The sequence below is a fragment of the Macaca thibetana genome, chromosome 17, assembly GCF_024542745.1.
Source record: "Macaca thibetana thibetana isolate TM-01 chromosome 17, ASM2454274v1, whole genome shotgun sequence".
In the NCBI taxonomy this organism is placed as follows: Eukaryota; Metazoa; Chordata; class Mammalia; order Primates; family Cercopithecidae; genus Macaca; species Macaca thibetana.
The window spans coordinates 30339010-30364572 of record NC_065594.1 but is presented as its reverse complement, the minus strand read 5'-3'; the positions used below and the strand labels follow the sequence as shown (position 1 = coordinate 30364572).

General features: G+C 47.4%; 3 protein-coding genes across 3 annotated transcripts in view; 2 read left to right on the top strand and 1 right to left on the bottom strand.

Moving 5' to 3' along the window:
• The window catches only part of LOC126940470 (peptidyl-prolyl cis-trans isomerase NIMA-interacting 4-like), a 1058238-nt gene that overhangs the window by 282374 nt on the left and 750301 nt on the right, over nt 1-25563 (bottom strand). The gene's annotated exons all lie outside the window — the stretch shown is intronic.
• ATP7B (ATPase copper transporting beta) overlaps nt 1-25563 on the top strand; it is a 207371-nt gene that overhangs the window by 179971 nt on the left and 1837 nt on the right. The window contains exons 22-24 of the transcript XR_007720750.1: nt 1743-1823; nt 14201-14260; nt 18692-18774. The gene's annotated coding sequence lies outside the window, so the exon portion shown is untranslated. The remainder of the gene's footprint in view (nt 1-1742; nt 1824-14200; nt 14261-18691; nt 18775-25563) is intronic.
• Nucleotides 1744-24084, top strand: TMEM272 (transmembrane protein 272). Its single transcript, XM_050766395.1, has 4 exons — nt 1744-1823; nt 14201-14260; nt 18692-18774; nt 23653-24084. The coding sequence occupies exons 1-4, from the start codon at nt 1766-1768 to the stop codon at nt 24013-24015; spliced, it is 564 nt and encodes a 187-aa protein (XP_050622352.1). The 5' UTR covers nt 1744-1765; the 3' UTR covers nt 24016-24084.

Here is a 25563-nt window from a genome sequence, read left to right as displayed (position 1 = left end):
TGACTCACTTTGGGAAGCCTCTCTTTTTCAGGTTTCTTCCCCTTTATATTCTTGCTCTGGGGTGAAAGTGGAGAGATTGTGGGCTTTGAAGGCACAGAGTCCAGGTTTCAGATAGAATCTCTGAGGCCTCATTTCAACCCCAGTTCTACCACTTACTGGCTGGGTGACTTTGAGCAAACAAATTGATTTGAATCTTGGTTTTCTCTGTAAAATGGGGCATACTTGCCTCTGGAAGAACTAGGAAAACTAAATGAGGTAACGTGGAAGACCTTGGCAGGGCGCTGGTGATGTGCCTCTGGTTGGGGACTGACTATCTCTGGCCACACTGCCTCCTGCTGTAAAGGTTCTGCTGACACAAAGCCAGATTTTGAGCATGACATGTCCTGGAAGGACAGTGATGGGCAATGAGAACCCCGAATCTCAGCCGAACCACCCTGCCTGTGCACTAGCAGTGGATCAGCCACAGAGAGAAGCTGCGGGCTGCGTGGCTCCTGCCTGCAGGCCCATGCTGACACTGGCGGTGGAATGACTCGCCTGCTATGAGCCACAACTCTGGTCAAGGCAAGCTCTCCTTCTGTCATCATGACCACCTCTGTCCTCAGACTACAAATCTTCCTCATCACAGCCTGTTCCCCCTGCCCTAAGCTCTAGTTCACCCAGGAGGGCCTGCAGGTAGTGCTGCTAAAATGCTGTGGTCCCCTGGTTTGCAAACCCCTGCAATATGAGAAAAAAGGACCCTGTTAAATCGTGCTTTTAAATGGAGCCACGGCTACTCTGGACAGGTTCCTGGGGAGACTTTGTCTATGAAGTAAGGATGTCTGCCCCAGATCCTGCCTGGATCAGCCAGCCGCCATGGAGGCCCTACTCCCAAGCACCGAAATGGTGGGAAGTGGTAGAACTACGCACACCCAGCCTCAGGGACAAAGTGACTCTCTTCCTCTCCTAATGTCTTTACAGGGCTACCTCATTTTACCGGACAGGACACTTTGCTGTCGATGAGCTGGAGTTTTTCTGTGGATTTAAAATGTGTTTGACTATTTCTTCCAAGGAAGGAAAGTCCTTTCTCTCAGTGTCAACCAATTTGCCCAGACCACAGCAGGTCCACAGGGGAGCCGGGGTGGCGCTCCAGGCCGCTCGGGTCTCGACCCAGGCCGCCCTGGTCAAGGCCATGGTTCCCCTTCCGCTTGAACCCTGGGAGAGTGCAGCAGCTGCATCAGGAAGTGAGGGGCCCCTTGCTCTGTACCTGGATCCATGCCTGGATCAAGTTTGGGCTCTGCCAGTTGCCAGCTCTGGTCTTAGGGTGAATCTTAAGCTCTCAGGGTCTCTAAGGTGCCATCTGTAAAACACAGTCAGTAACACTTCCCAGATAGGATTGTTGTGGGATTCAATATGAGATGGCCTATTTAAAGAGTTAACACAATGCCTGGTGCAGCCATTGCTCAGCAAGTGAGAGCTCTTACCATCTCCCCCTCCAGGCCTTTCTCTAGCCAGTCTTCCTGGCTGGTATCACTGGGCAAGCCTCTTAACCTCCCTGAGCTTGGTTCCCTTGTCTGTGGAATAGGGGGTCTTTTCCTCAGCCCCGCTAACCACTAACAAGGCCACACCTGACACTGGCACCCAGCCCCCCCAGGCTGACTGAGACCACCCTGCAGGCCACCACTGACATGCACAGAGCGCGTTGGTTATTGGTGCTGAGTAAATCCTTCCACCATCCTTTCTAATGAATTATTTTTGATCCTCAGAACTTTGTCAGCAAGCAAGAACAATGCCAGGAGGTCTGGAGAAAACGTGTCATCAGTGCATTTCTAAAATCGCCAGCAATGGTGAGTCACAGCTCTGAGAAATGCCCTGGTTTTGTAGGATTGGGAGCTCTGGGATCACCTGGTGAGCTAAAGCTGGAGTGGATCATATGGGTGGGGTGCGCTTGGTTTGGGGTGGCCCCAGGGTGGTAGAACTGGGGAAGACAGTGTCCGGCCCTCGGTTGGCTGCCTTCTCCTTCCATTCCTTACCTATTCACCTCTAGCTTTCCATAGTTCACTGTATGTGTTTTCCGTGTAATATGTGTTTGAAAAATATGTGTGTGAATGGAGTCACTGCTACAACCAATGTGTGATGGCAGCTGTGCTGGGCAACGTGGCAGGGCAATGTGATGCTTTGGACCTGGGTAGCTTTCCCTTACTCCTACCTCAACCTGTCCCCTTACTAAATTGGACTTTCCCCCACTATCACCTGCTGGGGCCTTTGTGTCCAGAGGGACTGGACCATATTTCAGAAGGCCCAGTCTCTCTTGTGTTTGGAATATCCCGAAAGTGATCCCAAAATCAGATCCCAGGCCTTGGGGGTCCCTGGGATGAAAGCTTTTATATCATGGTGAGATGTATGGTCTTTTACAGATGAAATGTGAATAAAGGGAACATTGTGGGAAGCCTTAAGCAACTCATCTCCAAGCACTAATGTCTGGAAGCAGCAGTCAGTGGATAATGGTGGACTAAGGTGGGGGGTCAGCAGCCAAGGGGCTGACACCTTTCCTTACATGTACTTACCATGTCCTAGCACACACTGTCCACCTCCCACCTCTCCTCCCATGACGTTTCCTGCACTGCTGCATGCCAGCACCTCCAGCAGTGCCTGACACACAGTAGGAGCTCAATAAATAGGCACTGATTGACTAAGCAGGTAAATGAGTGAAGCGCCGGCTCCCAGATACAACTGGCCTTCTCCATTCGCCAATGGGCCCGGTGCCCACCTCATTCTCCTAAGGCACAGCCCTGACATTTTACTCCCAGGGACAGCTCTAAGGGCCACCCCTCTTTCACCCCTGGAGCACACCTACTGCTGTGGGGGCCAAAGTGGGACAGTGGTGCTGGAGCCTCTGCCCAGGGCCTCTGCTGCTCTGGCAGCATGAAAACTCATAGGTTTACTGCTGGCAGGGAAAGGAGACACCATCAGCTATATTGTTGCTCTATATCTTCCAGAAATTAACCACCACCACCTCCCCCAACACACATCCTACCTGTTTATGCAACAGAAGTGCTGATGGCAACAGCAGGTTGGCAAGAGAGGAAGTATCATGCTCAGGGTTTCCCAGAAAAAGGGATGTTTCCTGACTGCACTGTAAATCTGCAGGTCAAGGTCCAGGCCAACCTTGGTCTAATGATGGCCTCCTTGATTGTTGAGATTTCTGCCCTCGTTGTATGAATAACTCCATCTTCAGTCAGCACAATGGCAAGGCCTCCTAACTGCTCTCACTGCCTCTTGCCCATCCCCGCAGCACCTCCTCTGAGGAGGTCCTTCACTGCACAACCGGGAACTAGACTCCCCATTCCTGCAGAATGAAACAGAAGCTTCTGCTCTCTTGCAAAACCCTTTGTGATTGGGTCCCTGTTTACCTCTTGAATCACTCCTTCCCTTCTCACTCTGGAAAATCCAGCCAGACAAAAACATTTTAGGTTTCCTAAATATAGCAGCTTCTGTTTTCCCCGTGGGGCTTCCATCATGTGGGTGAGAGAAAAAGGGCTGAACTCCCCCTTTTATAATGAACCCACTCCAATGATGACATGGACACACTTACTCTGCTCCTAGGGCCTGATCACTTCTCATTTAGGCTCCACTTCCCAACACTTTTGCATTGGGGATTGAGTTTCCAATACATGAACTTTGGGGGACACATTCAAACCATAGCACACAAAGGAGATATGACAACAGAATGCAGTACTTCACCCTAGATTGAAGCCAAGGGCTTTATTAGGTCATGAACATTGGAATATGGATGGCAAAGTAAACATTGTGTCAATGTAAATTTAAGAAGCTGCGACTGTACTAAGGTACTATATTAATAAGAGAATATCCCTATCCCCAGGAAATGCAAACTGGGATTATTTCCAACTAAAAAATTTAAAAACTTAAAAAGCATGCAGATGGAAACCTGAGTGGCAAGTATCTGAATGTTTGCTCTATTACTCTCTGTATTTGTATGAATGTTTAAGAATTTTCATAATTAATATGTCTTTTAGAATTTAGGCTGGGAAAAATTGGCCTCCTTGGCCTGATCCCAGACCTGATAAAATAGTACATAGATGCAAATGCATGTACCAGAGTGTTTTCCTTTCAAGTGGCTTCTAATTTTTCTTCTGTCTGGTTTTCTACATTTTCCACATTTCCTATAAAGCTACATACTTATGTAATTAGAAAATAAAAGTTTTGGCCGGGTGCAGTGGCTCATGCCTGTAATCCCAACACTTTGGGAGACCAAGGCGGGCAGATCACGATGTCAAGAGATCGAGACCATCCTGCAACATGATGAAACCCTGTCTCTAGTAAAAATACAAAAAAAAATTAGCTGGGTGTATTGGCGTGCGCCTGTAGTCCCAGCTGTTCAGGAGGCTGGGACAGGAGAATCGCTTGAACCCGGGAGGTGGAGGTTGCAGTGATCCGAGATCGTGCCACTGCACACTCCAGCCTGGTGACAGAGTGAGACTCCGTCCCCAAAAAAGAAAAAAAGAAAATTAAAGTTTTATTTTTACTTTATCTTATGCTTTAAGAACAATCTCCAGATATCCCCCTTAGATTGGTTGGTGCTGTCCCTATCCACATGTGGAGTCTGCTAAGTGGTGGCGGCCTCAAAGGAATGGCTTGTTTATCTGGTCGTTCATCCAGGGAGCAGGGTGGTCTCCATGCTCTCAGACCCCAGCAAGCCACCTGCGGGAGCTTTCTGGAGCTCTCCTGGGCCACTGTGCAGCCCTGGCTCTCAGCCCCACCATCTGGCACTCTCTGTCAAGCTCTCTGCTGCGGGACGTTTGCTTCCCTGCGGCCTGCTGCCACCCTGGAGGATCACTTCCATCCCCGGGCAGCAGTGAAATCTTGATGAATATGTGTGCAGCGTGGGCAGCGGCCTCCAGCCCTCACAGGATAACTCAATTAAACAGACAAGTGCAGTGAATCCAGGTCATTGCACCTGTCAGGGGGTCGTGGGAAGTCCCCTTCAACTCCACTTAGAGACAACAGCAGAGAAGGGCCCAGCAAAGTCCATGTTCAAGGGGGACACCAGGAGAAAGACCTTCTGCTCAGGCCTGGATGAAGGAATCGTGACTCTAGGTGGTGTTTGCAGCCCCCCAGCTATGAGAGAAATTTACGCAACTCAACATACCAAACAGACAGTGGCAGATTTTATTCTACAACACTGGCCAGGAGAAATAGCACATTAATTTATTTTTAAGGTACTTTTAAAACTTTAAAACTTCTTCCTCTCTAAATAAAATTAATTTGACTCTGAACTCCTACTTGCCAGAGTACCAGGAAAATCAGTCCTGGGCTTTGTGGATCACACAAGAATTCACGTGTGGGAGTTGGAGAGGAGGAATCACGTTTTCCTCTTTTGGGGGTCTGGGGCAGGGTGTGCTCCTGCTCTGTGGTGAGCCATTATTTCCTCTACAGACCCTTTGTGCAATGTTTAAAAGGTGGCCCCCAGCAGTGGTAGCTTCCAGGACACAGTTTAGGAGTAGATCGTGCTTTTGTCGGAAGAAAAGTGCACCCCTCTTCCAAGCGAGAGGATTTCCAACCTTCACTCAGCCCTGGAGCCTCACACAGGCCCTCTCTTCTCTGCACAAACCACACAGCAGCACGCTCTGTCCTTGCTATCAGCCCAGCACCGGTGCCAAGCTTGAGATGTCGGGGTCTTTACGAGCCTGGGGACCTGGTGCCGCCTCCCTAGGTGCTTCTAGTAGCAATTCCTTTTGAATATTGCAAGGAAGGGGCCACCAACCCCAGGTTCCACCCTCAGCAGCCCCCTCTTCATTGCTCCTCCTCTTTGGGGGACTTCCCTGCATCCCTTTTTATTGGGACAATCCCATAGAATTACTCTTCGTGGGCTTCAAGAAACACAAGGTTGCCCTCTGTTTTCAGGGATTAGAGAAGGAGATGGCAGCATCAGTATTGTGGAAGTGTCCGATATTTCTTACTAACTCGTCCTGTTATGTGAACAGCTGAAAAATCTCAAAAGCAGGCAGTGGAGGTGGTTTTAGAAACCCATACTCCAGTTCATTCCCCTGGCACATTAAATGCAGTGAATTCTGAACCAAATACATCCTTTTGCTAAAGCCCCTCCTCTTTCTGTCCCTCACATTTCTCTCAGTGCCTCCACCATGCTTGTCACCCAAGCACAGCACTTCAGTCATTCTTTTCTCCTTTCTTCCCTTCATTCCCACACCTAGTGGGTGCTCAAGGCCCTGCCAGAGCCTCACAGTTGCTCTCCAGGCTGAGTTATACAACAGCCACTTCGCTGGTCTCTTCACCCCCAGAGCCACCCCCTTTAGTCCCCATTTTCTCCAAAGGTTCAGCTTTGATTATGCCGCTTTCCAATTCCAAACCCTACAACTCTCTTTATCTTCCTAATAAAATCCACATAACCATATGCAAAACAGAAACGCCCTCTCTTCTCAATATCCAGTTTCCATCTGATCTCTCTCTGTTTTGATGGATGATGGACGCTCAGTTCCATTTCATGATTTGCCACTCCCCCAAACCACTCTGAGTGTCTCTGTCTCTCAAATCTTTTGTTTCCTCTGGGTTTTTTTCCTTTGACTGAAAAGCCATCTTCCCATAACTCAGTCCGTCAAAAATCCTACCCATCCATCAACACCCAGTACCAATATCACCTTCTCCTTGAGGCCTTCCTTGATTTCCTGGGGACTCTTTCCTCCTCCAGGCTTCCTCACTGCTTCATGCGCTGCCCCTGCTGGTCCATTCCACACACTGATTTGTACTGTCCCTTGGGTGCCCATCTCATCTCCCTTAAGAGGTCATGAAGTCCTCATTGCCGAGGCTTCTCATGCTCACTTTGCATCTACCCAAACCTTAGTCAAATGCCAAGAATGAATAGCTGAATATCTATAAAGAAGTTCATCTCTGTTCAAAGTAGATGAAGTGCTAATAAAAATACCCCCTCATGCAAATTGCTATTAGCTGTGACCGCTGGGGATTAGCGAGTGGCTGTGGCAATGCAGGGTGCTGGTGCAGGGCTGGAGAAGAGGAGTGGGTGGAAACATGAGGCAGAGACAGAATGACTGAACATACCAGGAGAGGGCAGAAGTGGTCTGGGTGACTGGGGTTTGGGCACTATTACGGATACAGGGAGGTGGAGCGGGCAGTTTGGAAAGAGGAGTTTAGTTGGAGTTTCTCTTCTTGCGCTCTTTGCCAGTTGCCTTCTAGGTGTTTGATAGCTCAGTGGAACCCCAAAGGGTGGTGTTGCAGAGAAAAACTGCTGGGTCCTGGTCTCAGTTTCTGCACTAAACTGTCTAAGCAAAAGATCTGGGGATACATTAATACTTGCTATTCATAGGAAACAGACTCTGGAGATCCTTGAGAACAGATGAAAAGCTACCCACTTTTCCTACCAAGATTACCCATTTAAAAATGCATTGAATTCTCCCAGCTTCCTATTTTGACTGATAACTGGATGGCAGCATATCTTTAACACCTGCTACATGCCGCTCCCTCCAACAATCATGGGCAGCAGCAGTCAACAGTCGTGAGAGCAGCCCACCCTGAAATGCACTGCAAGAGGGGAGTGAGGATCTGGAGCCAGCAACCCAAAAGCCACCCTGAGGAGGGCACCCTTCTCAAAGTTCTGTCTTTTCCCAACCTTCAGTAAATCAGGAATCAGCTTATCTGTGTTCTTGGCATAAATAATGACTTGACTCCAGCGTTTTCATTCTAATATCCTCCCACTATTGCTCTAATTTTGAATTATTTTCTCCTTTGGGACCCTTAAGTTGAGTTTTTTTTTCACTCAGCTCTTTCAAACTGACTTTCTAGATGGAGACTCTCATGGTATCAGAAGCCAGAATGTCGCACTCTGAGTTGCACTGGAATTGGTGCTCAGTAGACCAGAGGCAGTACAGTATTAACTAGTGGTGGTCACTGCTGTCAAGCCACTGCCATCGCAACAGCGGCATCACCCGAAAGCTCAGCCTCTGTTCCAGAGAGCTCCAAAGACTGAGGATGGGTAACCAGATGCCCCAGGAGGCAGGGAGATCAGGCGAGAGTGGGGCTCCCCGATTCCTGACGGTGGCTTGGGTGTCCTTATTAGGACCGAGGGGTAAAGAAGGCCTCATGCCGGTAACTGCTGATGACTTCCATCCCAGTGGATCCTACAACCTAGCCCAACCCCAGCACCTCACACCACGTTGAGCAGACGACTCTAGGAAGCCCCTGAAGATTCTCTAGCCAGCTTACAGAAACAGGCTACTTCACGATCACCTGGGAGTTGCTTTTATTTTATTTTATTTAGATGGGGTCTTGCATTGTTGCCCAGGCTGGAGTGCAGAGGTGGGATCATGGTTCACTACAGACTTGAACTCCTGGGTTCAGGCGATCCTTCCATCTCAGCCAGCCTCCCCAGTAGCTAGGACCACAGGCGCACCACCACACCTGGCTAATTTTTGTATTTTTTGTAGAGACAAGGTTTTGTAATGCTGCCCAGGTGGGTTTGAAACTTCTGGTCTCAAGAGATCCACCTGCCTCAGCCTTCGAAAATGCCAGACAGGTGTGAGCAACCATGCCAGGGTGGGAGTTGCTTTTAAATGCAGATTCCCAGGTGCCATTTGTCTGATCCTGGTTTGTGAGATCTAGAGCGGCCATTGAGACCCTGAGAGTCATGGCTCTGAGGTGCAGTGAGCAAAAGTGAGCCTCATTAGACTTCGAGCAAGAGTGAGCCTCTTTAGCCCTAGACCTCAAGCAAGAGTGAGTCTCATTAGACCTTGAGCAAGAGTGAGCCTCATTAGACCTAGACCTCGAGCAAGAGTGAGCCTCTTTAGAGCTAGACCTTGAGCAAGAGTGAGCCTCTTTAGACCTAGACCTCGAGCAAGAGTGAGCCTCTTTATACCTAGACCTCGAACAAGAGTGAGCCTCATTAGACCTTGAGCAAGAGTGAGCCTCGTTAGACCTAGACCTTGAGCAAGAGTGAGCCTCTTTAGACCTAGACCTCAAGCAAGAGTGAGCCTCTTTAGACCTAGACCTCGGGCAAGAGTGAACTTCATTAGACTTTGAGCAAGAGTGAACTTCATTAGACCTCGAGCAAGAGTGAGCCTCATTAGACCTCGAGCAAGAGTGAACCTCTTTAGACCTTGATAAGAGTGAGCCTCATTAGACCTTGAGCAAGAGTGAGCCTCTTTAGACCTTGAGTAAGAGTGAGCCTCTTTAGACCTTGATAAGAGTGAGCCTCTTTAGACCTTGAGCAAGAGTGAGCCTCTTTAGACCTTGATAAGAGTGAGCCTCATTAGACCTTGAGCAAGAGTGAGCCTCTTTAGACCTTGATAAGAGTGAGCCTCATTAGACCTTGAGCAACAGTGAGCCTCTTTAGACCTTGAGTAAGAGTGAGCCTCTTTAGATCTTGAGTAAGAGTGAGCCTCATTAGACCTCGAGCAAGAGTGAGCCTCCTTAGACCTAGACCTCAAGCAAGAGTGAACTTCATTAGACTTTGAGCAAGAGTGAACTTCATTAGACCTCGAGCAAGAGTGAGCCTCATTAGACCTCGAGCAAGAGTGAGCCTCATTAGACCTCGAGCAAGAGTGAGCCTCATTAGACCTCGAGCAAGAGTGAGCCTCATTAGACCTCGAGCAAGAGTGAGCCTCATTAGACCTCGAGCAAGAGTGAGCCTCATTAGACCTCGAGCAAGAGTGAGCCTCATTAGACCTCGAGCAAGAGTGAGCCTCATTAGACCTCGAGCAAGAGTGAGCCTCATTAGACCTCGAGCAAGAGTGAGCCTCATTAGACCTCGAGCAAGAGTGAGCCTCATTAGACCTCGAGTAAGAGTGAGCCTCATTAGACCTCGAGCAAGAGTGAGCCTCTTTAGACCTTGAGCAAGAGTGAGCCTCTTTAGATCTTGAGCAAGAGTGAGCCTCTTTAGACCTAGACCTCGAGCAAGAGTGAGCCTCTTTAGACCTCGAGCAGGAGTGAGCCTCTTTAGACCTCGAGTGGTGATCTAGAGAAGTGAACTCACTGGATGAAGCCAGGGTGCAGCCTGAGAACAGGGCCAGGGAGTAAGACTGCATCCACATGGGAGTTAAGGTGTAGAACAGTCTCATCTCTGTTCAGAGACCATGAGAACCACAGTGTATACCTCACCTGTTGTTTTCTCAATTCTTCATTTGATTCCAAAGTAGGGGCTGAAATAAAGGGGAAGCCTGGGTCTCCTTCCCTCAGGAATGGGAAATAATAATAGTAATGATAATGGCCAGCATTTATCAGTGTTTATTATGTGGCAGACCCTGCGTTTAGTGCCCTACACAGATTATGCGGATTATGACATTTGATAATTTTGGTAAGTCTGTTAGGAAAGTCTTGTAATCATGCCCATGTTTGCAATGAGGACATTGAAACCTCAGAGGTTAAGAGTCCTGCAGTCCATGCTGCAGGTGGTGAGGAGCGGAGTGGGCTGTGTCTCAGGTGGCCTGGCTGCAGGTGGTGAGTCTTTACAGCCTCCTCTAGGTGGTCATTAAGAATGTTCTGGCCCTGGCCATCTCTCTCAGCCCTGCTGGGAGGTAGTGAAGGGGAGGTAACGTTTTGCTTCTCCACTCTTAGGGCTTTTCAGCTGGGCCTGAGAATTAAACTCACATAAGACAGATTAACAGGAGAAAAGCACACTAATTTAGTGCAAGTGTTACGTGACACAAGAGCCTTTATAAGAAGTGGAAACCCAAAGAAATAGCAAAACCCAAATGCTTTTATACTTGGCTGAACAAAGAGAGGTAATTGCAGGAAAGGAACCAAACTATGTGGGGAGGCTAAGGGAAGATAAGAATGATTTTGACAAGATCTGTTTGTACAGAATTCTTGTGGTCTCAATGTCCCATCCTTGATGATAAGAATGGTGCTTTTCTCTGGTATAGGGAGGACATCCTCTATGTGGGGCTTTTATTTCCCACTTTTAAGAAGGAAAAGGGGAGGGTCAGGGTACCTTTCTTCCATCTGCTATTTTTTAAGTGCCTTTAGCTCCAAATAGCCTTTATGCCACAGCTGCATAGTTTGGGGTGGCATATTCTGCCACGCTTCAGTAGGGAGCTTGGGTGACAGGTGCCTTCTTGGGGACTGCTCCATTTCTTTGTATCACTCACTGCCTGGATTATATATGTGGCCAGGTGGCACCATCTGCCTTAAGCTTGCAGCACAGGGAAGGATTTTCTGGAATCCCAATCACTTTTGATCATCCTTATAACAAGCTCCAAGGTCAGAAATACAGAATGGGATTCAGCAACCCCTTGACTGTCTGTCCTTTGCCAGCAAGAAATTTCTTCCTTGACCCACACTCTAAGTTGAAAATTAAAACAGATGTGGCTAGAGTAGATTAACTGAAATTCTCTCTAATTCACCACACCTGCCAGCAGCACTGTGTCACCCGTGACCAGCAGGGCCCCAGAGCAAAACAAAAATGCAAAGTACCTTGTTCAAAAAGCAGGAAAGAAGCACTGTTCAAGGGACTAAAATATAAAAAGCTTTTTCCTTTCTTTTGCAGTCTCTCTTTTGGCCTTTTTATTTGCTATTTAATGTCATTTTTAAGTAGGGGGAAATCAAAATGTGTAATTATTAGTATATATTTTATCATTCATCTTAATTTTGTGTAATGCCAGGTTTAAATGCAACTGTAAGAGCATTTAACTCATATGTTGAGTCACTGAAGTGACACAACTTGTGTTTCATCGCTCTTATACGTATTTTGTTTTTACTGGAACATTGGAAACATTGTACAAAACTAACAAGTCTTCATTTGCTTCTTGATATGGGCGCATTCTGTCCCCATTCTCCACCTTCTGCTCACAGATGGGTGAGGAAGGTCTGAGAGGAAAAAGTAGACTAATTTAGGGGTCAGAAAGGGGTTGGTGGGGTTCCTTGGTTGTTCCTGTTTCTTAGAACATCATTGCCTTCTGTCTGCATCTGAAGCAAGTTCTGGTTCAAATGAAAGTATATCTTCTCAGGACTGTCAGCCCCCTGCTTACTTGGTTGAAGACACAACACGCTTCCCTCGTATTGGCTCCGAGTCTCACAGAGTAAATGTGAATATTGGCGGTGAAGAGCAGCAGACGCGAGCATTTCACAGGCTCCCTCTGCTCACACGTATGCCTCACTGTCCTGTCCAACTTCACTTACAATACACGATTTCGAGAGAAATTTATTGAGAATTTCAAGATGGCAACAGAAGAGCGTCAAACCAGATGCTGGGTCCTCCTAAGCATGGGGCCTGTGAAGCTGGCTCTGGTGATAGCATTGTATCCAACTCAGGGATGTTTTGAGGGGAGGAGTGAAATTGGGGCAAATCACTCTGCGTGCCTGCCCGCATCAACATTTCCTGGAGGTGAAGGTCAGGATGGGCATGGAGGGCAACTTCTGGGGTCTCTTTGAGAGAGGGGCAGACCCTGCCCTGTGCACCCTACCTGCTGTGGGTAGCAAGATCAGAGCTGGCGTTTGGTGGTGTGCACGTGAGGCTCCCAGCTGGAGGCACTTGCAGCCTTAGATCTCTTCTCTAGAGAAGACAGATTCCCAGATGAATCCTAGATCTTTGACAATTCAGAACCGCGAAGGACCTTGCAGATGAAGCCAGGTACAGTGGACGCTGTATAGTATAGAAAACCCAACTCAAGCTGGCTAAAGTAATAAAGGGGATTTATTGGCTCCTATACATGACAAGTCCAGAAGTAGTTTAGCATCAAGGGTAGTATGATTCCATGGGTGACGAATGTCACTGAGAACCCAGTTTCTTTTCACCTCTCCTCTTGCCTTTTGGCATTGGTCTCATTCGCAGGCTGGCTTCCCCTCATGGTGGCAGGAAGGCTGCCAGCCACCCCTGGAGTGATTCAATTCCTCACCAGTGGCCAGGAAGGGAGAAACCTTGTTTCCGGAAGTTTTGTCAGCAGAGTGAGAATGCTTTTTCCTGACTCTCAGTAAATTTCCCAATATAAGTCATGAGCCCACCTACTAATAACATATCTGGTAAGTGGGGCTCTTCTGGTTAATTGAGGGTGAAACTTAATGCCCTTTTCCATGGCCAGGGTGGGGTCAGCTTCTGCTAGAGCACATAAATGGCACAGGAGAATGGGGAGGTAGGGAGGTGGTGGTACCTGAAAATAATTGAGGTGATGACCTAGAGAGGAAGGAGCAGATGCTGCAGAAGCTACCATGACGTTCACTCAGAGATCCTCTGTCAGCTCTCAGCATGACAACGGGACTCAGCAGAAAACACAGATGTGTGATACTGTCAAGACTCTGACAGTGGGAACTGGGGGGCAGGCCTACTCAAGAAGCATTCAGATTCACACTTTCAAAAAAAAAATTACTGGCCAAGCAAAACTTATATCTGCAGTCCGTTGAACAGATGAGAAAACCAAGAAGCAAAGTGGTGAAGTAATTGCCTAATCATAAAAGTTGCCCCATACACTGAGGTCCTCATGCATATATCTGTCACCACCTTTTACAGAAGAGGAAAATGGTTTCAGGATGTCAACGAATTTACCCAAAGCCACATGGCCAGTGAGTGATAGGGCCAGGATTTGGACCCAAGCCTATGTAGCCCCCATTCCTTTGTTCTTTCCCAATGTCTAAAAGTTGAATTGGTGGCATTAACAGAAAGAAAAACCCAAAGTCAGTTCAAAGCTCTATTATACTGTGTGTCAGCAAGAAGTTTTAGGAGCCCACCTAATGTCATGGGCTATGGAATATATAACCAAATGAATGGAAAGGGAAAAAGATTTTGTGAAGCAAATACTTAAAGTGATAAAGTGAGTTGTCAGTGAATTTTATCCAGGGAAGAGAAGAACCATCTGCCCTGGGTACAGGAGCCCAGGAAGCACAGGGTGAATCCTGCCCGGCTCAGTGGATGCCGGCAGCTTCTGGCGTCCTGGCACAGGCACAGTGGCAGTTTATAAACTCCTTTTCTATAAGCTGTCAGACTTGGAGAGGTCCTGCAGGAAATCTGGGCCTTGGCATCAGCAGAGTGATCACAAGAGATGTTCAGCTCTCTGAGAAATGCAAGTCTTGGCTTGCATCCACTGTGTGGGAGCCCCAGGCGAGCTGCGACCTTCTCCTCCTGTCTGCTGACTTGCCTCTGGAGAGAAAGTCAGGTTTCACAGGATGCTTAAGAAACTGCAGTAAAGAGGAAATGCAAGGGTCTGTGTGTTTCTAACCCAGTGCCTGCCCCTTCTTCTCCTTGCAGCCTGCTTCGTTTTTGTGCTCTGCGCTTTCCTGGCTCTACCTCTGTCCATGGCCTTCATAGGTAAGCTGCCCGCCGAGCTGCTGGACACCACAGGTCAGCCAGGTTGGGGCATGGACCCAAGGTGTGTAATCTCTAAACATTAAATATGTGTTTAAGAAGAACTGGCCAGCCCGATGATTCCTAGACACCTATGTGCCATCTCAGAATGACTTGGTGAAGATTTTAAAAACACACATTCATGGGCCCCACGCTGGGAGATATCAGTGCAGTATATGTGGGTGGGAACAGACACCTTCTTTTAGAAATCTGTCCCCAGATGATTCTGATCCCTCTAGCCCAAGTTTGGGAGTGACTGGGCTAGAGGTTTCCCAAAGTCCTTTCCCAGTTCCTATGTTCCCTTGTGGAAGCAGGATGCGAGCAATACAAAAAATGCACCTGGCGCTAGGTGACGTATGGGTACTGTATACATTTTTTTGCTGAATGAATGAATAAATATTTCCATAAATCACGTATATTAAACAACCTCATAATTCAGAAGTGTGATGTCTAGCAGAGGTCAGGGGAGGGGCAGGATGGGGGAAGCTCCTTGAGTAGCTAAGAATTGTTATCACATGTCAGTGAAATTAATCTCATGCTCCTGAACACTGCTAATGGGAGCCCCTGAGGCCTGCGTACAGGACCTAGCTACCCCTATTTACCTAGAAGCCCAGCATGGCCTGGCACAGTGGCTCACGCCTATAATCCCAGCACTTATGGGGCTGAGGCGGGCCGAATGCTTGAGCCCAGGCATTTGAGACTAGCCTGGGCAACATAGTGAGACCTTGTTTCTACCAAAAACATTCAAGTCTTGACTTAAAAATTAGCTGGGTGTGGTGGCGTGCGCCTGTAGCCCCAGCTACTCGGGAGATTGAGGTGGAATGATCGTGCCACTGTACCTCCAGCCAACTCCAACAAGAGTGAGACCCTGTCTCCAAAAAACACAAAAACCAAAAAACAAAACAGAAAAGAAGCTCAGCAGGCCCAGTGTTCTAGGTCCAAGCTCACAGCATATTGGAGCAGTTGTTGCAAAACAACAACGAAACACCCAGTACCCTAATTGCTTAATGGGTAGGAGCCTTCCTTCCAAGGTGATGAAAATGTTTTTGAACTAGATGGAGGTGGTAGTTGCACAACATTGTGAATCCACTAAATGCCACTGAATTATTCACTTTAAAATGGTTTATTTTGTTATGTAAGTTTCACCCTGCCACTCCTGCTGAAGCCACAATACTAAAAATGGAAACAAAAACAGTATCCTTAGATCTGTAAGACATGAAAGCTAACAGCCTGACAGGAAATAAAAAAGAAGATAAGATTTTAAGGTTTGCAGAGAACTAAAACAGCCAAGCAGTCTGGGGCCATTTAGTGTAAGAGTGAACAGTTCAGTCACTTCAGTAGGCCCTGGTGCTGTGATTATTACAGTGCAATTCAAAAATTAACATTTATCATGCGGCTCTGTTCTTCCAACAAGAGTTCACAGATGTTAGGCGTACCCAGCTTAGGAAGTCAGGAATACTCTCCAGAGGGCATTCTATGCAAAATCTGTAAGGGAAGAGAACCCTAGCCTTTGGACCCTCGGGTTAGTTATCTTTCTTTTTCTTTTCTTTTGAGACAGGGTCTCACTCTGTCACCCAGGCTGGCGTGCAGTGGAACGATCTCGGCTCACTGCAACCTCTGCCTACCGGGCTCAAGCGATTCTTGTGCCTCAGCCTCCCAAGTAGCTGGGATTACAGGCGCCCGCCATCACGCCTGGCTAATTTATGTATTTTTAGTAGAGACAGGGTTTCACCACGTTGGCCAGGGTGGTCTTGAACTCCTGATCTCAAATGATCTGCCCATCTCGGCCTCCCAAAGCGCTGGGATTACAGGCATGAGCCACCGCACCCAGCCAGTTACCTTTCAAATGAACTTAACTGCAACAATTCATCCACCAACAAGGCTGCATAAAAGAGAGAAGACCTCACAAGCCAATTCCCACGGATATTATATTAAAATCACCACATCCACTGCAGAAAGAGGGTTTTGGAGGTCTTGTTGCTTCTAGAGCAATATTGGTTATAGAGTTTGTGTTTGGGGTGATGAAAACATTTTGGAAATAGATAGTGGGGATAGTTGCACAAGATGATGCATGTAATTATGCCGATGAATTATACACTTAAAAATGATTAAAATGGCAATTTTTGTTGAGATATTTTATCACAATAACAAATATTTTAAAAATCACTACATCTGGTAGTTGTTATCAACTGAACTAGGGAGAGACCTAAAGCCACAAAGAATAATCGCGATACTGCAGATCAGACAAGAAAGAAAATCTAGAGTTTAGGTAGGTCCTAAGCAGTACGTGAGAACCAAGGGGGAAAGACGGCTTTTATTAAATTTATTAGGATCGTTTTAAGCCATCTGTGCACTGATTGACTCTCCTGTGAACAGCAGCTGTTTTTATTCACTGGGAATGAGCAGATATCTAAGCCATTACTCAGTGTTCATTTCACAGCTGGCTTTTGAATTGAAAGGCGGTCCATGTCCAACAAATTTGGCACCAAGTACTTAAAGGTCTTTGTGTGAAAAGGCTGTGTTGAGACTTGGAAAGTATTTCCATTTAATAACAAATTCGGCTACACATCAGAGATAACTAAAAGACAAGCCTCCATAGGTTGATGATTGGATCAATGTGTATATTTGACTAAATTCTGTTTGGGCTCTGAATTTATAGCTCTCTGTATACCTAGAGAATTTTGTTCATTTCAGTGGAATATGGTGTAGTCATAGAAAAACAGTTTACTCCCTCTGCTTAAGTATCAGGCATTTATAGGGAATAAAATGTCAAATCAAAGCTAAAAGTCTAAATGTCATTTAAACAGGAGGCTTTGGTTCTACAGTAAGAATTCCCTTTCTTGGAATCTGTTGACAAATGTATTAGCCAGGGTAACTTAACTGTGCTGCAGTCACAAATTAACCCTGGAATCCCAGTGGTTTAACACTATAAGGGTTTATTTCTTGCTTATGCAAATTCCGTCATGGGTCAGTGGGCATGGGGACTTCCCAGGCAATGTGATGACATAATATTCCAAGCTGCTTCAATCTTGAGAACAATCCATCTCCACCCATGGCTTCCAGGTGGTCAAAGCAGAGGAAGCAAACAACGAATCATGTATCAGTTTTTAAATGCTTTGGCCTGGGCTGGGCACAATGGCTCATGCCTGTAATCCCACACTTTGGGAGGCCCAGGCAGGAGGATCACTTGAGCCCAGGAGTTTGAGAACAACCTGGGCAACATAGCGAGCCCCCTTCTCTACAAGGAAAAAAGAATTAGCTGTGCATAGTGGCACATCCCTGTGATCCTAGATACTCAGAGGCTGAGGTGGGAGAATCGCTTGAGCCTGGGAGGTTGAGGCTGCAGTGAGTTGCAACTGAATCATGCTACTGCACTCCAGCCTGGGCAACAGAGCAAGACTCTGTCTCAAAAAAAATAAACACATGCTTTGGCCCCAAAGTGTCCCACAGCCCACTGGTCAGAACTGGTCACACTGCCTTGCTACTCAACAAGGGAGATGGGCAATGTGGGGGGGGGGGGCACATGCTGGGCAGTCAGTGTCTCCCATAGCAAAGGTGTCTGTTAGAATTCATCTGGAGCTTGGTCATTTGAGCCAGACTGGTCCCTGAGGGAAATGGGCATTTCTTCTTTATATTTTAAATAAACACATTATATCATTGGTTAATAATAGGTCTAGAGAACAAAGACCTGAGAAAAGTAGACAGAGCATTGCTTTGGGGAGAAAAATTACCGTTAAGAAAGGGTAGGCATCTGGGCAGGCTGGCTTGGTAGTACTCTGTATCTGGTAGCTAAGGATATGTGAGCACACGCGTGTTTCCCAGCGTGGGGTCCAGTGAGTGACATGGTCAATGGTGATCATATGGTGACTGTGACTAACACAGCAGAGGGCTCGCTACACAAGGAGGAAGAGCGGCTCCTCCCTGCCACCTGGTCCCTGGAAACAGAGTAGATGAGAACCTCATTCACAGAGTCACATTTTGGAAATGTGACTCATAAATTAAATCTTATTTTAAGCATATCAAGAAAACTGTATATTTAAAGGGATCCTTTGAATTCTGAATCCTTGAAAACTTGAGTTCTCATACACTGGCTATTCAGAAAAGCAGAGTGCAACCCATAGCCAGTTAATACCCAGAAAAAAGGTGCACTGACACCTGGTCCCTGCCCTGTCCGCGGGAGTATTTATCGCCACTCCGCTGTGAGAGTGAGTTCTGCAGTGTCAATCCACTGAGCATCCTGGGGATCAGGTGACTGGTGAGGCTGAGCAGATCCCACAAGCATATGGTTTGCATGTTTAACATTTTGGCTTTTGAAGGTGTTCCACTCATTTTCAGAACCAGGCTTTGTGCTCTTGAATGTATTTCTCTCAATCATCTTCTGTTTGCCCTATGTAGGAATGAAATTTTTGGAGGACTGCCCTATACAGCCCCTCATACCTTTATATTTGCTAGTGGGTGGCATCGTCGGCACCTTAAAGGTAAAGTATCTTTATCTGTTGTTTGTAGTCCTTGTAGAAACTTAACTCACAGCCATCCTGGAATGCACCTGTTATTTGCCTGCTATTCACAGGGGAGCCAAAACAACTTCCCCCTAAGCGTGGTTGCTGAAGTGATGGGGCTGGCTTCAGAGACACAGATTTTTCCAGATGCAGGGCATTTACCCAGGGCTGCGCTTCTTTGCAAGAGCTTCCTTCTTGCTGTCGAGTTCAGTGTGCTAAGCTGTGGCTTTGGTCTGACAAGAGTTGATGCAGAGGAGTCCCTGACTGCCAGTTATACCATTGAATTCAGCCAGTGAAATCATGGTCTTTCTCTGCACTGCTGCTTTAAAAAAGCTTCCTGTTCAGGCAGGGTTTGCATTTGGTTAAAATATGTTTGATTTAGCAGTTCCTATTTCTGCTTTTAACTATACCTCCTAGTTCTCAATTGACTAACATAGGATTAATTGGCTGCAGTTATCAATCAACTATTAAAGTATTCTTATGCCTGGGGTAGGAGTGCTTCTCTGTGACTCTCAAGGTTATGTAGTTAATCTGCTCCTGGGCTGTATTGACATTTGTTTAAACAGAAAAAGCAACTGAAGAAGAAATATCAGGGGCATGCATAGCGTGCAGTTGTTTTCAAGATCCCTGGCCCACAGCAATGTTACACCTACCAAGAGAAGTTTCGGTCAGCCTCCATCTATCAACAACTCTTCCCAGCCTTCCAAGCCTACCTCACCACTTTCTATATCAAAGCCAGAAAACACAAGCATCCATTTCCCCAAGATGGTTCCATAAAAACAAAGCCGTAACACAAGAGAAAAGTGAGTTAAGAGTGCCAAGTGTGAACTTTTATTCGGAACCACTGTTGGGTTTCTTTGCCAGCTGCCTTCTGGTGCGGGGATCCTTGGAGCGATCCTGGCCAGTGGAGCGGGTCATGCTGTTGATCTAAGACATCAAAGGAATGTCTTGAAAATTGTTCTTATATGCAACTGGTAGCCACAAGCTCCACTCTGTCGTGGGAGACGTCTGATTTGGGGCAAACCTTTGGAGGCTTTTGTGTCTGAGGTAACCTCCCTGATAAATGCCCCCATCTCCTAATAGCAGTCTGGTGGGCAGTGTCCTAAAATGGACAAATACACATGATGGTCCCCATCACAGTATCCCCATGGGATCTACCTGGGACTCTGTTCAGCTCCAAGAAAACCCAAAGGCTCTTGGCTCAGCGGGGCCACATTTTCCCCATGGCCCCCACAGTGTTAAGGGAAGGCTCTGACGGTTTGAGTGCCACAGAGATGCTTAAAACAAGGGCAGCATTTTTAGCAGTAATTACCTCTGCCTCTCCTGTTCTCACTCGACTACCTCATCGTGAAGCTGCCCAGTGGAGCTTTCCTTTAGAGATGCTGCTGTCCGTGGGGTCTGTTCCTCTTAATAACAGCAAACTTTTCCTTTCTGAAAGCCAACCCAGGACCCAAAGGTAATTTATTTTAATGAACAAACTAAGGCCCTAATAAGCAGCATTGATTTTTTTGCCCTGGCAATCTAAAACCGTTTGAAGCCAAATTAAATTTTTGTGCTCATGATGGCAAGGTAATATACAGTGAGTCCATAACCATTAGAGCGGCGGCAAACACGATTAGAGTCCCCAGAGGCAGAAGTTTACCTGTAATAATGATGGTTCGTATTCAACCTCAAACCTGCTGAGGGGGCCCCAACATCCTTCCTGAAATGCATCAGATAGCTTCACAGTATTGCACTCTATGGAGAGAAACGAAGAGATGGGAGCTGACATTTCATGGAGCTACCAAAAAGAACTGAGGGTTATGAAGATCAGGAAATGAATTAAGTAGGCTGTGACCTGCTTTTTAAAAAATAAAGTAGAAAATTAGAGTGCCTAGTAAGTTAAGTATTGTGTGATGCTTACATATGAACATGTGTATTTGGGTGAGTTGACCGTATAATTTATCATCCTAACTGGGACACGTTTGAGAGTACAAAGCGGCTCTAATAATCATCCTGCCAGAACAACAGCATAAACCAGGACTTCTCTAAGCCAACAAGGACATGCAGTTACCCAGTGCCTAGGACTTGGCATAAAATGTATTCGTTACTGAGGGTCGTGTTAAAAGACAGTTTCCAAAACATGGATTCAGTGACCATCGCCTACCCTGCACTCCCCTCATCTTCCCACATCACCCTTCCTAGTGGCGATTGCTACCCTGGTGAGCATGTGCTTTTTGCTGATGCCATGCTGATGACTCTGCCCTATTTGGAGCTCATTCAGTCCTCACCGTGCCCCTTTGAGGCAGGTACTTGCTTCAGGAAGGATTCTTTGACTACAAGGAACAAAAACTCAGCCCTGGCTAACTTAAAAGGTCATTGATTGGAAGAGCTCACAACTTCAAAGGTTAGTGGGAGAGAAGGGGGCCAGGTGGCTCCAGAAAGTCTGGGCAGTGGGACCCACTTGCCACGGCTCTCTCCTCAGGCTGGTTCCTTTCTCCTGGCATCATTGTAGCCGAGAACCAGTCCTGGGAGGGCAGCCAGATCTGTGGACACGTGGTGGGTGGGGGAATTCCTCCAAGGAGTGGGACCCTGCAAGGAAGGGAAATGCATCTGAGTGATGGAGACTTGAGCTGGATTCTCAGTTCCAGCTTACAGTGAGGCAACAGCAGAGCTGGTGTTCAACCTGGGCTTTCCCAACCACACAGCCACGGTCAGCCAACCTACTACCGTCAGTTGGTTTTTTCCCCCTACCCTAAACCCACCACCCTTCACCTTTGCCACACCACTCCCCCTCAGAGAGGACCCTCGCACCTCTCCTTGTGCATAGGGGTCCCAAGTATGCCCCTTCTTCCAGGCAGCCCTCCCTGGATGAGTCAGCTCTACTGTGGGTGTCTCTCTGAAGTCCCCTAAGGTCTCACTTTCCTTTTCTTATGGAGATGTTCTGCCTCCCAGCCAGGCTGCAAGTCTTAGGAGTGAACCCTCCAATTCAGTTTCCTCTGATTTAATCATCGGTGTACTGTGGTGTAGACAGTGGTCAAAGAGGTGTGGATCACTGCCTTTCTCATTCTCTTACTCACTGTGGATCTCACTGAAGCGACTTAACTTCTCTGAGCCTTAGTTTCCTCATTTGGGCAACAGGGATAATATGCAGCCCCAGGCGAGGATGGACATTAAAGATCACACATACCAAGCATTGAACTAACCACCCTCCTTAGGTTTTGTAGCTTTACATAAGTAATAACTCTCCATTGTGGAAAATCAGAGAATGCAGATAAGGACAAAGAAAAAAATCAAAATCATCTGTAAATTTCACCACCCAGAGAAAATCGCTATTGACATTTTGGCCCAATGGCTCCAGTTTTGGTCCTGCGCCCATGTTTATTTAGTACCTCTTGCCTCAGGCTGGGAGAATTCATTGAGATAATGTATGTCAAGCACTTTGCTCAGTACTGGGGTCTATTTTTGTACAACACCCATTCCCAGAGTCACTGTCACCTCCTCACAGGTAGCTCCCAGATCTCCCGCAGGAGTCCTCACCTGTCTCTGTTCACCTCCAGGCTCTGACTCCGCCCCCTGCGGGCCACTAACACCTGCATTTCCATCCAGAATTTTAAATGGAACAAGTCCAAACCTGGAGTCATCACCCACCCAAAGGCATGGCTTGGGGTTCGCTATTCCCATCTCTCTGTCTCTTTATTTTATCCTTGCTTCTCTTCACAGTTTGGAGCCCACTTAGCTGCATCTCTTGGCTCCTGCTTGCCCTTCCATTTCACTCAAGCTCAGAATCTCTCCCCGCCTCTGCCAGTCAGCTACATCCTCCATCATCCGAGGATCCTTTCTAATGCCCTGCTCTCCAGGGTTAGGGGTGCCATGAGCGTGGCCTCGGGAGAGGTAGGCAGCTTAGGAAGCCGGAGAGAGCAGATACACAGGCCAGGCTTTCAAAAACATCACAGATCAAGTTGCTAGGCAGAGAAGACAGGGAGCTGCTAAGGGATTCCTTAGCAAAGACCACCTGTGTCCTTCCACCGCTGCATTTCCAGGGGAAGTGTGCTCCCCTGTGACAAAGGCATCTGTGGCCAGTTAGAGTTGTGTGGGTTGTGGTGCTTTGTGTAACCAAGTGGGAGCAGAATTTCAAAGGCGTGTCAGGCTGGAGTCAGGGATCATCTGCCAGGGGCCCAGATGGTCTTTGTCCCCCAAGAGTATCACTCCAAGGACAAGGGTCTGTGCTCTTGACTTGAAAGGTGTATGAGGACAAGAGAGACAACACTCTCAGTCCACAGCCCCACTTGGGAATTCCAGATGCCTGAGATGGGGAGTGGTGCAAACTTCCAAGAAGAGAGAAAGCAGGCTGGGCGGGGCTGGGGTGGGGAGGAAACGGCTCACAGTACCTGGATTTGGCCAAGCCTGTTACATGGCCTGGAAGTACCAGGGAAAAGTCTGCTGGGGGTTTCTGCCAAGAGAGAGGGATCTATTTCAAGGCCTCTAGCATGCGGACCAGGTGTCATTTTTACATTATGTGTGGGTGCAAATGTGCTAGCACAATACAGGGGAGAGTCAGTCTGAACCTTGATGCGGAGACAAGTCACCCCAACTAACCCCTTGTCCAAACCAACTCACACATCTAAAAGGAAGACGCCACTGAGGATGCTGGCGACGAATTAATGCCTTCATTCTTGCCAGTTTTAATTCTCATTCTTCAAATTAAATTTTGCTGCTTGGTGGCATTTCTAACTCAGTGTGTGCACTTTTCATGACACCTTCCTCTCTCTCCTCTTTCTCTCTCCCCAACACCCCTGCCACCGCTACCTTCTATCCCCTCTCTTCCCCTCTACTTTGCTGCTCTGCCCTGCCACCCGGCTCCCCACCACGCCCCAGGTGTCTCTTCTGTTGTACGACTCCACCAGGATGAGGCGGCTGCTGTCCAAGGCCGTGGTGATCGATGATGATGACGATGACGAATACCCCTGGAGGCAGAATGCGCACAGATACTACATCCACCTCCTGCTGAGCCTCTTCCTCTTCCTCTGGTTCATCCTGGGAAACTACTGGGTCTTTTCTGTGTACCTGCCTGATTTTCTTCCCCCTTTCCAGCAGCCTCAGGACTACTGTGACAAAACCCTGTACCTCTTTGCAGTTGGAGTCCTGGCACTCAGTCACACGGTGCTGGGCTTGCTCCTGCTGTGCAGCGGCTGTGTCTACCTGTGCTCCAGGTGGAGACTTGCTGCCGATGAAGACTGACAGCTGCCTTGTCCAGCATACCATGTATGCATGTGCGCGCATGCGCGCGCGCGCGCACGCACACACAAACACACACACACACACACAGGTTCAGGAGAAGGGCATAAAGGTAATAAAATCTTCCCTGAAGGTATTTAAAAAGCCACCCAAATGCACTGAATATGATAGTGGACTAAAGAAACTCTTGCCTTCCTAGACATGGGGAAATCACTTCTGCTCTTTTCAGAGTAGGAATTTTGTTCTCACAAGAGTTTTCAAAGTGATCATTGTTTTTGAGGGGATGAAGTGTGAGAGGCAAAGAATGGGAGACCTTTTCAAATCATAGTGCAGTTTCAATGACTGGTACAAGAACAAGGCTGGTTGTTGCTACTGCTGCTGTCATTCAGTCATGGTCACCTTGAAGTTATAGAAAGTGCACAGACTTTCAAACAAGATATATCTTAACTTCACTCACTATGATGACTTTTGTTATTAAAAGGAAAAAGATACTCTTTTAGTGACTCTAGCTGCCTTTTGGGAAAGCGAAGGTGCAGTCTCTTCCAGCCATGTATCAGATGGGTTTGATGTGATGGGTGGAACATCCCAAGGTCAGCTGTAAAATCTGCCAATGTCAAAGCAGTCGCTTCCACCTAGGGGGCGGGCTGGCCTGCTAGCCAGGCATTGCGGAGTGCAGTGCCGTGTGCACCGTGTGCCGCTGCTGCAGGTTCTTTGCTTGGCCTTGAGTCTGTCTCTGCCCCTGGCTATTTGTGTACCTCTCTATGATCTGCGGCTGGCTGGGTGGCATAAACCAGTTTTGTATGTTTCTGGACAGGTTGCATGAGTTGGGTTGCCGTCAGTGTAGCTGTTTTTGGTTTCTGAGCTTAACTATCAAATAATAGCTCCTCAACCTAATGACCAGTTAGGCTTTGGAAGCCTTTTGTAAATTGAGATGTCTGGAAGTCCAGGATGACACCAAACAGTGACCACTAACCTTCCCTCTGGCTGTTGCTGTGGAGAGATGAAGTCCAGGTCTGTTGTCAGTGCTTGCTGGGGAGCCTCTTTATGAGCAAAGTCCCACGCTTTAGAATTTTGTATGAAGACGCTGTCATGAATGTTTCTAGGGCAATGCCCTGGGGTGTGTGGCACCTGCTTAACTGTGCTTCTCTCAGCCACGTGCGTAGCCTTTCTGTATATTTACACACTGCTGAACTGTGTTTATTTTTTAATTTTTTAATTTTTTCGTTCTTTCTCATCAAACCAATCCCTGAGTGGCCATGAATGGAGGTACCTCCCTTCATCAGAAGTGTCAGCTCAAACCAAGAGGCTCATTCTTCTCTGTGGCTTTAAGAGAAAGGCCCTGTGAATCCCATGGGGTCTTCCCATTTCAGTTTAGAAGCTCTCCCCGGGCAGTCACCATTGGTCCCCCTTTCCTCCCAGGTGAGAAGAAAGTGCTTGGTGTGCCATCTGCTGGACAAAGGAGGAACAGCCCTTTTTTTGCCCCTGTCTCTAAGGGCAGTTTCTGTTTTCATTTTCACTCGTGCCATGACAGAAGACCAGCGGGTGTGCAGT

What these genes read in the sequence shown, in the direction of transcription:
- TMEM272 (XM_050766395.1), top strand. Translation starts at nt 1,766, where the DNA reads ATGCCAGGAGGTCTGGAGAAAACGTGTCATCAGTGCATTTCTAAAATC. An exon ending in TTCTAAAATCGCCAGCAATG is followed by an intron (nt 1,824 to 14,200) that starts GTGAGTCACAGC and finishes TTCTCCTTGCAG; the next exon opens with CCTGCTTCGTTTTTGTGCTC. An exon ending in GCATCGTCGGCACCTTAAAG is followed by an intron (nt 18,775 to 23,652) that starts GTAAAGTATCTT and finishes ACCACGCCCCAG; the next exon opens with GTGTCTCTTCTGTTGTACGA.